Source organism: Anopheles ziemanni, chromosome 3, assembly GCF_943734765.1.
Source record: "Anopheles ziemanni chromosome 3, idAnoZiCoDA_A2_x.2, whole genome shotgun sequence".
In the NCBI taxonomy this organism is placed as follows: Eukaryota; Metazoa; Arthropoda; class Insecta; order Diptera; family Culicidae; genus Anopheles; species Anopheles ziemanni.
The window spans coordinates 71,210,167-71,220,733 of record NC_080706.1 but is presented as its reverse complement, the minus strand read 5'-3'; the positions used below and the strand labels follow the sequence as shown (position 1 = coordinate 71,220,733).

General features: G+C 40.2%; 1 protein-coding gene across 1 annotated transcript; it reads left to right on the top strand.

The window, feature by feature from the left end:
* Positions 1-8,022: 8,022 nt before the first annotated feature.
* LOC131285404 (uncharacterized) lies at positions 8,023-10,270 on the top strand. The gene is made up of 4 exons (XM_058314260.1): positions 8,023-8,033; positions 8,920-9,073; positions 9,879-10,015; positions 10,081-10,270. Exons 1-4 carry the CDS (start codon positions 8,023-8,025, stop codon positions 10,268-10,270), a joined length of 492 nt encoding a protein of 163 aa, XP_058170243.1.
* The last annotated feature ends 297 nt before the right edge of the window (positions 10,271-10,567 follow it).

Genomic DNA, 10,567 nt, shown 5'->3' with positions numbered 1-10,567 from the left:
ACGACTTACGATATACATCAGCCGTACATTGTTCGTATATCTATACGTATGCATAAAGAAAATCGTATTACATTCTTATTCGGCATCATATGCAACAAAGAATATACATTGCTCGTACATTGTCTATGCATACTGCGATTCCGATTCGAAATATACTAATATGAGATTCAATTTATTCAACTTAATACGACTTCGTGTTGTGTGGGCAGAGATATGCCATGCCCGTTAAGTATAGTTTTCTTAGCAATTAAGATCTGCTGTCTTGCAAACTTGGTTCAATATATACGACCCGCCGTGCAATCAAAGTCCAAATCCAACAAATCGGTAGCGTTGACAATCCCCAGCTCTTTTTCTTTGGCGACCGAAAGCAGAACGATGCCTGTTCTTTGGCCTCAAAATTAAAAACTATGTTCATTTTGTTCCCTATCGTTGCATATTGATTGTTCATTGAAAGTGTGACTTCAGTTTGAAGCACATAAAGCACCAGAATTGGCTAGAAGCACATAAACCACGAACAATATGGCTCCTTAGTTGCCAAAAGGCTCCAAACGACTGGCGATCGCTCATTCGAAATGTTTGTGTGCTCCATCAAGCAAAGCGATCGGAAGCGCACTGAACGATAAGAGCAGTATGAACGGATGCTTGTTTGGTAAAACCTCAAAAACTCTTCTCCAGAGGGGCCAACGGGTCTAACGGTCGTTTGATGGCATTAGCTAGATTTTTGTACAGTTTATGTTAAATAATAACACATTCTCAGGATGGCTTAACTTGAACGTTGTCGTTTCACATGCCATTAGTGGATGCTGTATGTGGGCTTTTAGGGAAGGTCAAGATTTGGCATATATGAATAATCTACTTGATCAGTCTTTCATAGCATTTATGGTTCCGATGCAAGTGTCACTAGTCCTCTACTGAGACTAGAATAATAATTAATAAAAAAAAGGAATAACGAAATCAATCTAGCAAATTGAGTCGAGTGTTTGTTGTATACAATTTAATCTTTGAAGGAGTTTACGTGCGTCGTTATTTTTTGCACAGTAAATCCTATGAGTTGCGTTGTTCCTGTGCTGTTAAGGTAAAAGAGTAAATAAGTACACTTGTAATTAAATACGATACGATAAATAATCAAAATTTCGCGATTTCATTTGTAATTTTACCGGATCGCTAACCGATTGAATGAGTACACTCAATTGCAGACATTCAGGCGTAATTGGTCTGTCTACACCTCGGTCAGTCGGCATATCTATTTGCAGCAACCTTGCAAGCTGCGTGAACCGGGCGAACCGGTATCCACCTAGCGTGGAGCTTTGAAAACATTGAACGAAAGCACCTGGTTTAAAACAAACTATTTTAAATTAAATCGTTAATTTAGAAATTAGATTTAACAAACTAAGTGTTGTGAGCCTAATATAAGAAATCGCGAGCCCACGAGTTCAGTTCTTCGAACTTCAGTTGGTTCTTCGTAATAATGGGCGGGAAGATAAAACAAAAAAACATTACAATGATGTGATCGATAACACTTTTCCCTTAAATAGTGTAATGCTCCGCATGGCGAATCTCCCGTTGGTTTCCGCAAAACCGCAATCAATTATGGAGTAAAAAGCATAATTGCCTAAGCCTTATAATGAGCACTATCTTTGTTGTTTTAAAATAATCGAACTATTCAAATTCTGCGCAGCGAAGGAAATAGTTACCATCGTGTCTGCATTTAGCTCGTTGCAAAGTAAAAAATAAGTTTTATGTAAAATCACTAGCCTCTTCAAAACGTGGATTCGCAACAACTGCATCTAAGAATTTGAAAATCATTTTAAATCCTAATGCACCAAAGTCAGAATGGTTTTTTTCAACCTATTTTTTTAAATAATGACCCATAACTTTGTAAATATCATGAAAACGGGATCACATGTGCTGAATTCTTAAAGAAATCGAAGCCATACGTCATCGTTTTCCAACGACATGAAATGAATACTTCCGAGCCCGAAGCCTCAATCATGCCTCTAATTGGATCCCGCTGCCACCACAAAGTACCAAATGAGCAACCGCCACTAACAGCGACGCCTACATATTATAACTTTTAGTTGCTTTCCCGTAATTAAACACTCCACCGGACGAGAAAGTCCTACTGCAAAGTGTGATGTGTCTCCCCACCGGGAGAGGGCCATTGCGAAACACCCAGGAGGAAAGGATAACGCCATAAGCCGGGCGAACGTTGGGACGTTGGTGGGTTGGGAAAAACCTCATTTTCCTTCCTTCCCGTACAACTTCATCGCGGTGCTGCGCCTTGGCATCCCCAATGGCGCCGTCGAACAATGTCGTCGGTGTCGCGTGCATGTATGGATGTGGGTTAATTTTAGTCCTGTCGTGGCTGCTCCATGCAAACAATGGCCGTCCGGAGCCGGGGCCGTCATTTCTGTCTTTGAGTGAAGGCGTCCAGGCGCAAATGGAATAATGATGATGCTCGAATTAATGCTGTCGGTCGCCGGAGGGACTGGTTTTCACGATATACTATATACTTTGGAAAAGAAAATAATCCTGGAATGAGAAAAAAAGGAAAGCATCTCTAATGGTGAAATTCAGTAATTAATTTTATAGCAGTTTCCAACACTTCCACTGGTTTGCGGGATGAAGGAATGGCGTGGACAAAAACAGGGCTGAGTAGGACGAGAGTGCGGGAAAGATCGTTGGCCGCAACCATTATTATGATATGCTCATCATCAGCATTCGGGATAATCACGGAACCGACATACCCGGACATCTCCCGAGACCAAATACGATCCAGCGGAAAGTCCGTGCACAAGGCAGACGGCGCAAGAGTAGAATTTTTCATATTCATAGGAAACTCCAACACTCCATCGCGGGCGAGCCATTACAGGGACACAATACTTCACCGAGGTTGATTTTTTTACTTTTGTTCTTTCGCAACATAAAAGAGTTGAATGGTGCAAGCTGCTTAATAGCTCGGGTTCGCTTGGGGCAGGGGAGATGGGTAAGAGACCCTTAAAAACTGCACATCAGGCGAACGGAAGGAATGCAAATGTTCCCGACGACCAACCGGGATTCGTTAGGCCGATTGGATGCACAAAACGTGCGTACACTTCTTGCGTGAACATTTGCAAACTACCTCAAATAGTGCCGGGAAATAAATTTTAGAACTTGTTGTTTAACATTCATCCTAGAGTGCAGTAGTAAAACATAAAATGTTTACATCACTTCTATGATTATCCCACCAACACAAAAGTAACATAAAACTAGCTTAGTACCTGGACTTCTGTTTCTTACGAAATATGTATTAATAAAAAAATTAGCCGATCTTGCTGTTTTTTTAAACTTTCCGTTATCTACCGTCTTTCCATTCTTTTAAAGTAAATTACTAAAGGATTTTTTGATGTTCTATTGTGATGTTCTAAGTTGCTGTAAGTTGGACACAGACTGTCTATTTTACTCATCTTTTCCTGCACGTCATTTGCCGAAAGATTTTTTGGAATTACTACAGTATTTTTCTAAGTTGTTGTAACATTTCATTTTGGTTTTCCATCCGACGTTAACATAACTTTTAACGTTAGTCACATATCAATGGGGTTAATTTAGTAAACAAATAATGCGTCCTCTCATGAATCTATAACCACAGACAAATTTCAATGTACTATATTAACGAACTGCTTTCTTTTTGCGATTCTTTTAACATCCACTGTGTACCGTCGGTGTCAAATATTTTCATCGAGCGAATGCAAAATGGTGATAAGGTCGCGCAAGTTGTCGGAAAGTAAAGTGCATACCCTCTTTAGCTGGTCCCCAGTGAATTGTAACGGAGCCCGAAGGTGGGCTTTGGGAGCAGCATTAGGCGTCTCATAAATTATGCAACCTGCCACCGACATCCCAATATGCTTCCACTCGCTGGAGTACCTTCGTTTGGTGATTCGTAGCTTCGAATTTGCCGGAATTCGTCAATGATGCTTTGAACAGGATGGGAAAAATTGGAACGATTCTGCTGGAACGTAATCCACTAAGCACCATTACGGTTATAATGAGGTTGCTTGAGGTTCAACACTCTGCACGGGATCACAGATCACAGGAAACGACATTCGTCAGCATAAACTAACTGCACGAAAAGCTCCCGCGCGAAATGGTGCTGCAAATGATGAGATGCATTTTGAGGACGAAAAAAAAATTGGAAAACTCCTTATGGCATGCTGACGGACTTGTAATGACCTTTGAGCACAAATTTGCATTTTTGGTGTCACTAATGGGTCTTATAGTCGCTTCCACCCTTCGTGAACAAGCTCGGGAAAATGAAACTCATCATCATTTCAAAGGCGAGCCGTGCTACTTTAAATCGTTATGATTATTCAATTCTTGATTTGTGTGTTTTGTCTGCGGTTGAATGACACCTTCTTTCATGAAAAACTTCTGAGTGCTCTGCCAATGGTTGGAAACTGCTCGTATCTTCATATTTAAGGACCATTCGAAATGATGAGTTGAATTATGCAATGTTGCAATTAAAATGGATGAATTTGTCATGTAGCATGCGATCTTAGAAAATGGTGCAATTAAATAACTCTGTTCCTAATTAAATCAATTGAATACCTAATAATAATTCATTTACGTGCTCCATCTAGCACATGCAGCGTATGTAGAACATTCTTTCTTCTTGGTACCATATGTTGTTTGGTTTTAGAGAAAAAATGTTTTATCAATTCTGTAATTTTACTTTATTTTCTTCATGTTTTATTGTTTCTTTGTATGTCCTTACCTAATTTTATAAAAACAAATTTAAACAAATGGTAGAATATATATAGTTATCAGAGAATTTATTAACATTACACTCAAGTTCTGCTTCTTCTTCTTGGCGTAACGACCTCTTGGTCATACCTGCCCGTTAAGGGCTTACGAGACTTGTTTCCCTGTTGTACGTGGATCCGGTAGGGTCCGGTCTCGGTTAGGATTCGAACCCACGCCGTCGAGGTGGTGAGCCCCGGGGCTCATGGGCCGATTTTCTAACCATTCAAGTTAGTTAGCAGTAAAGTGTCTTGTAAACAAATATCATTTTATTATTATGTGAGATATTTGTATTTACAGACAAATTTGAAATAAATGTCATTTAAAAAAAGTCATGCAATTGATAATATAAATGCAAATCCAAACCAGAAACAAAAAATTATGTGGAAAAACTTGGTAAAAACAATCGAAACTTTCGCAAAGAAATTGCTATTTAAATTTGAATGGGAAATATAATGTTTAAGGAAAATCCGATAAACCGTTACAATTGAAATAGTTTTCTGTATGTTGTGTGAAACAGTACACAAAGCATGGTTTCAAAGAAAGTTCCTGCACACCTTCCTTGTTTTTCTACTTTCATGGTAATTAATTCATGTTTTATGTAAGGAGATAATGATTGTTAATGTTCTTGAGAGTAAAAAAATAAAAGTAAAAGTGATAAATAAAGCGTTACTGACAAGGTTTTGATAGATTAATGGGTTTGAATCGATGGCATTTTTTATTAAGCAGTATTTATTACCTGTCACTACTACTTGCAAAGTAGCACGAATTATTTCCACAAATGTAATTTTGTTTACGTAACAACAGTTTGGTTCAGACAACAACAACAGTTTGGTTATGGAGGCAACAATCGCTTTACGTATGCAAATAAGGATACCGAAATGAAATGTAATAACTTTTCATACGCCATACAGCCGATGTGTTGAGCCTTAGCGTCTTGAGATGAAATGAAGACGCTGCAAAAACCTCCCTCGTTGGAAGATGCACGGTCAGCGATAAATCGTTCCTAATGATGATAAAACGTAAAAACATTACACGCCTGTCAGGGCCCCCGTCTCCCTGCCAGGGATTACGTTTCTTACCCTTTCTCTCAAACTGTCCAGCATTGTTTGGGGTTTCGGTGTAACTGCTGGCCCGGTTTCCTTTGCTTGTTGCGCAATCGAAACCAATACCCAAAGATGGGACCCACAGGAGAAGTGGGAGCGTACCTGACCGACAAAACCGTAGGTACCCACAACCCGGTCCACATGATCCTCCAATATGGGAGAAAGTACGCCGCTTCACCGGTCTGTCGTTTACTTCACCATGTGTACTCCCTGGCTTCCCTTCTGCTGACACTTTGTGGTCGAAGCGGCCTTCCAAAGAAATGTCAGCATCGGCTCTACCATCTTTGGCGAGAAGAAGTAAAAAACACGTTTGTCTTGAAGCTATCTTGTTAGAGTTTGTTTTATCGCCAACCAGTCAATCCACTCTTAACAGTTGAGGTGGGAATTCGTTTCGGTAAATCCAACTAATCCAACCTACATATATCCATTTCAACACACTTTTACCAATGATTAAGTCATTAAAATGGTCTTTTTTGGAGAAAACTCATCAAGCAAAAAGAACACTTATGGATGCCGGTTGGATGAATACAATTTACTATTTTTAGCATGTTCCATTTATGACGAGTTTTATTATCATAAAAAATTGGCTCAAAACCAAACATAGATATCTTCTACACCAGCAATAAGCAAACGATTTCTAAAAAGGATAATTTTGTAGAAAACCCTTTTCTAAAATCTCTTTTTGAAAATGCGACGGTGTCAGTGTTTCAGATCATTTATTTATTATGCATAGTTACCTTTCCTTTAATGGAGGCGCGAAAAATAACTCGCTTTGCAATAGCTCTGATTTTGGCTATGTGGAATGTATTTTAAAATAGCTTCAGGAATTAATTTGGTGTAATCTCTTATCTGAACATATCTGAAATATCTGAGGTATCGTACGAAAAACATCCATGAAAATACACTACCACCTGTAATTGAAAGATTAATTTATTTTAACCACTTGCCATGTCGCTGATAAGCTCCATGGAAAAAGCAAAACCACGCTAGAAAACAGGTTCCCTTCAATCCGTCGAAAATCTTCGCCAACCGTGCAACAGACTCGCGGCGAGGAAGATAAATGTGATGGGACGCATTACTCTCTTACATTACTAATTCTGTTCCGCTATTGCGTGCAGAAAACCGCGACGGACCGCGGTTTCTAATGCTTTCGCAGTACGTTTAAACGTAATCCGAGTGCGAGGACAACGTTGACTCACGCAGGCATATGTCTATGGCCTGCCTAGAGCGTCCAAGAAAGCCACAAGCTCCAGGAAGACCCAAGATACGTCACTGTCCGGTGTCCGCACGGGCCGATTACTCGAATCGTTTTCAACTTACCACAGCTGCCTGCTGCGAGATCGAGTACGGCCAAGCCCGACTGACCCAGGTGCATTAGTGCATCTATTGGCGCGGTGACTTGTTGAAGAATGTGTCAACGAATAGACGACGAACCCTTCGTCGTACTTTGGGGGAAGACTTGGCAAAGGGGGCTAAGGGAGGTAAAACTAAAAAAAGATACCCTGTAACCGCAGAAGATACCTATCCTTGCCCCACCTCCACGCACATACACACACACACACACGCCACCCCGATGACGATTGCGCGCACTTTCGTTTTCGGCCCGCGCGCAAACCGAAGCCGTCAGACTTGTGTGGTGCGCAATCGGAGAAGAAAGTGTGTGGCTTGGAGCAGCACCGTCCTCCAGCATCGAAGCTGCACACTTTGGGCTCGGGTTGGCAGTCGCGTAACCTTACTCTAGCTGGATGGAGGATCAGCTCCAAACGGGGTTCCAAAAAACACGATCCGAAACCACGATCGAAGGAGCGTTAACAAAGATGCAATAAATTAGGCAAAAGTGTAAGCAACCTGTGAAAGTGATTGGAAGTTAATGAGGGGCAGATAAAAACCACCCAACCCCACAAACCAGCGCAAAGTGAACAGTTCGCGTGTGAAAAATAGGCCAAACGAGGGCGTAATGATAGTGCAACAATGTGCGAGTGCAAAAACGAACTGTGTCTGGTATAGTTTATGCACGTGGTGTTAACAGGAGTTGATGGAAACTCAGTGGTTCCGATTTCATACATCGTAGTTCGTGGAAGTGCTGTGAAAACTCCAAATAGTCTTTAAACATCAAATAAACAAAAAATATAATTGCACAATGGGATGGAGGTAGGTCTACCAAGTGAATTGTACACAGACTTTGTTAGGGCATTTTGTCGCTAAAAAAGTAAACGTTTAGCAAAGTAATAATTTAACTTTTTTAACTAATGAATCTTTATGTAACTTGCAACAATACCAGCAACCATGAAGCAGAGACATAAGAAAATGTTTACATCATAATATAAATTAAAGCCAAATTACGCCAAAGAAGGCGAAAGGAATGAGCCTTATAATTTGTAAGAAGTTCCATTTAAATTGATTGTTTATTATACAACACGTAAAAAATTTAAAGTTTTTTTTAACATTACAGATTACCCATGCATTCATACTGTGAATAAATTTAGTTATCAAAGTAAATATAAGAACATACACAATGAATATGCAACTAGTTATATTATCCTATACTATGGAATAGTAAATTTTGTCCACCAACGTTGCATGCACAACAATCTCATAACATGCATCAAAGGTTTGCCCATGCTTTACATAATTGATTAGGATAACAAGTTTTTGTTTTTCTTACGTCGAAAACGATGCAAGCATATCTGAAAAGGTGTGAAAACTAAAACTTTCACGACATTTTTGGATGAATGGCGTTTATGAATGTGTGCACCTTTCGTTTTTGGTCATGAAGGCAATTTGTGTGTATGTGTGTATGTGGGTGTTTTTCATGAAACAATAGAGTGACCCAAATAATCAACAAGTTAATGAAGTTTTTGAGGTGTGAAAAATCATCTGAAAGGTTTTCACACATTGAAAGTCCCGAATCACAGCCCACAGAGAAAGCAGTAGCTTAAAACATCAGCAAAACTCCGTCGGCGATTTCTTAAACATTGTGATAATCTTTCGATATTTACCTCAGTGTAATTTTACCTTTCACTTGAAAAATTCTCAGGTTAATTGTGCTGGGTATAGTGACGTTGGGTTCGCTGTATACGCTGCACCTGTTGGCGCAGGACTTTATGAAACTATCCAAACCGCTGTTCATGGCGTCGGGAAAACGAGATGCTGGGCCCAGTTTGTCCTACAACCGAACAGCTGCTTTAATGGTAAGTGAAGTTGGGAAACACATCTGCAATCCTGCGGGAATGAGTTCCACTATCCATAATTGATGTTGCCTCGAAGAAGAGACACTCATGTGCATTAAAAACTTATGTTTCTATTTTACCGCATCCTGCGCTGTGAAAACTACTAGATTTCTTGAAAAGAGCATCTGTGCATGCACAAGTTTTAAAAGATTTATTTTTCTGTGGCCTCTAAAGAATACCTTTCACAACCATCATCAGAAAGGATGTGCTCTAATGTGCAATCCGCATTTCTCCCACCACCAACCGCACCGTGATGCCCTTTTTCCCAGTTAATGCATGTCCCGGGGAAAACGAATGCATTTTTTTACATTTCCTTTCTATGCACAATAGTTGCAGCAGAGGACGGCTTACAAACACAGACTTGTAACCGCCATTAGTTTATTATGTTTTCCATCGAGGGGATTGGCCAGCGGAATGGCATGATGCATGCATTTCCCAGCGGCGTCAAAAGTCAACCATCATGGAAAGCCACACCGAACGGCGCTTGGTAGCATTATGTTTCTCCTCATCTTACGAACACAAGGAAATGGAACAAGGGTTCTGCAGAATTCATGCCATGCGCCAAGGAGTCCTTACCACAATGGGAAAGTAGGAGGAGCGAAAATTCGTTGGCTTTTCCATCTGTAGCCAGTTCATTTTACATACACCGGGTAGAGGAAATATCGCTAATAAATGCATCTTTTACATCAACTTTTCTATTTAAAACAGGGTTTTAATAGTTATTTTTGAGACACTAATGAAATAACATTTCCAACCTATTTGGCAGGACTTTGAAACGAAAATCAACTGGAATAAAGTACTGCAGACCGATCCGCTCAAGTGTGCCCTGTCGCTTATCTGCCAACTAGCCGCCGGGGCAGAGTCACAAAACGAACAGGCTGCAGTTATTTATGAATTTGTTGCGTAAGTACTCAGCAATATAAACGGAAAACATTGATTACTAACACTTCACCTTCTCTGCCGCACAGATTTAGCGTGGAAAACAGTAAAACGGTACCTAAGCCGCTGAAGGAATCCTTCGAGAATGGACTGAAATACAACGACGACCTGACGACGGCGAAGGATAACTACCGGAAGTGCTACCGACGGTATCCGCTCTGTCTGTACTCCGCGCGGACCATGCTGCGAATCATGAGCCTGTTCGGGTCGGAACGATGACGCGGCGGGACGAAAAATTTGTATGATTTTATTTGATAAAACCCTTCCATCCCAAGTGTCATAATCCATCGAAATGCTTTACATGTACAGACAATGTTATAGATGTTTGGTTGTTAAGAAGGTAATTATGTTGCAAGCTCTTATTTTAAAAACGATGCTGATTTAAAATAAATAAAATTAATGATTTAAAATGAATAAATTTGACTCCTCAGAATATTACTTACTTTCTATTTTTAACACAAATTTTGATAACGTTTTCTACAGACACGTAGGCTCCTTGCGCTGCTTTCACGTGCA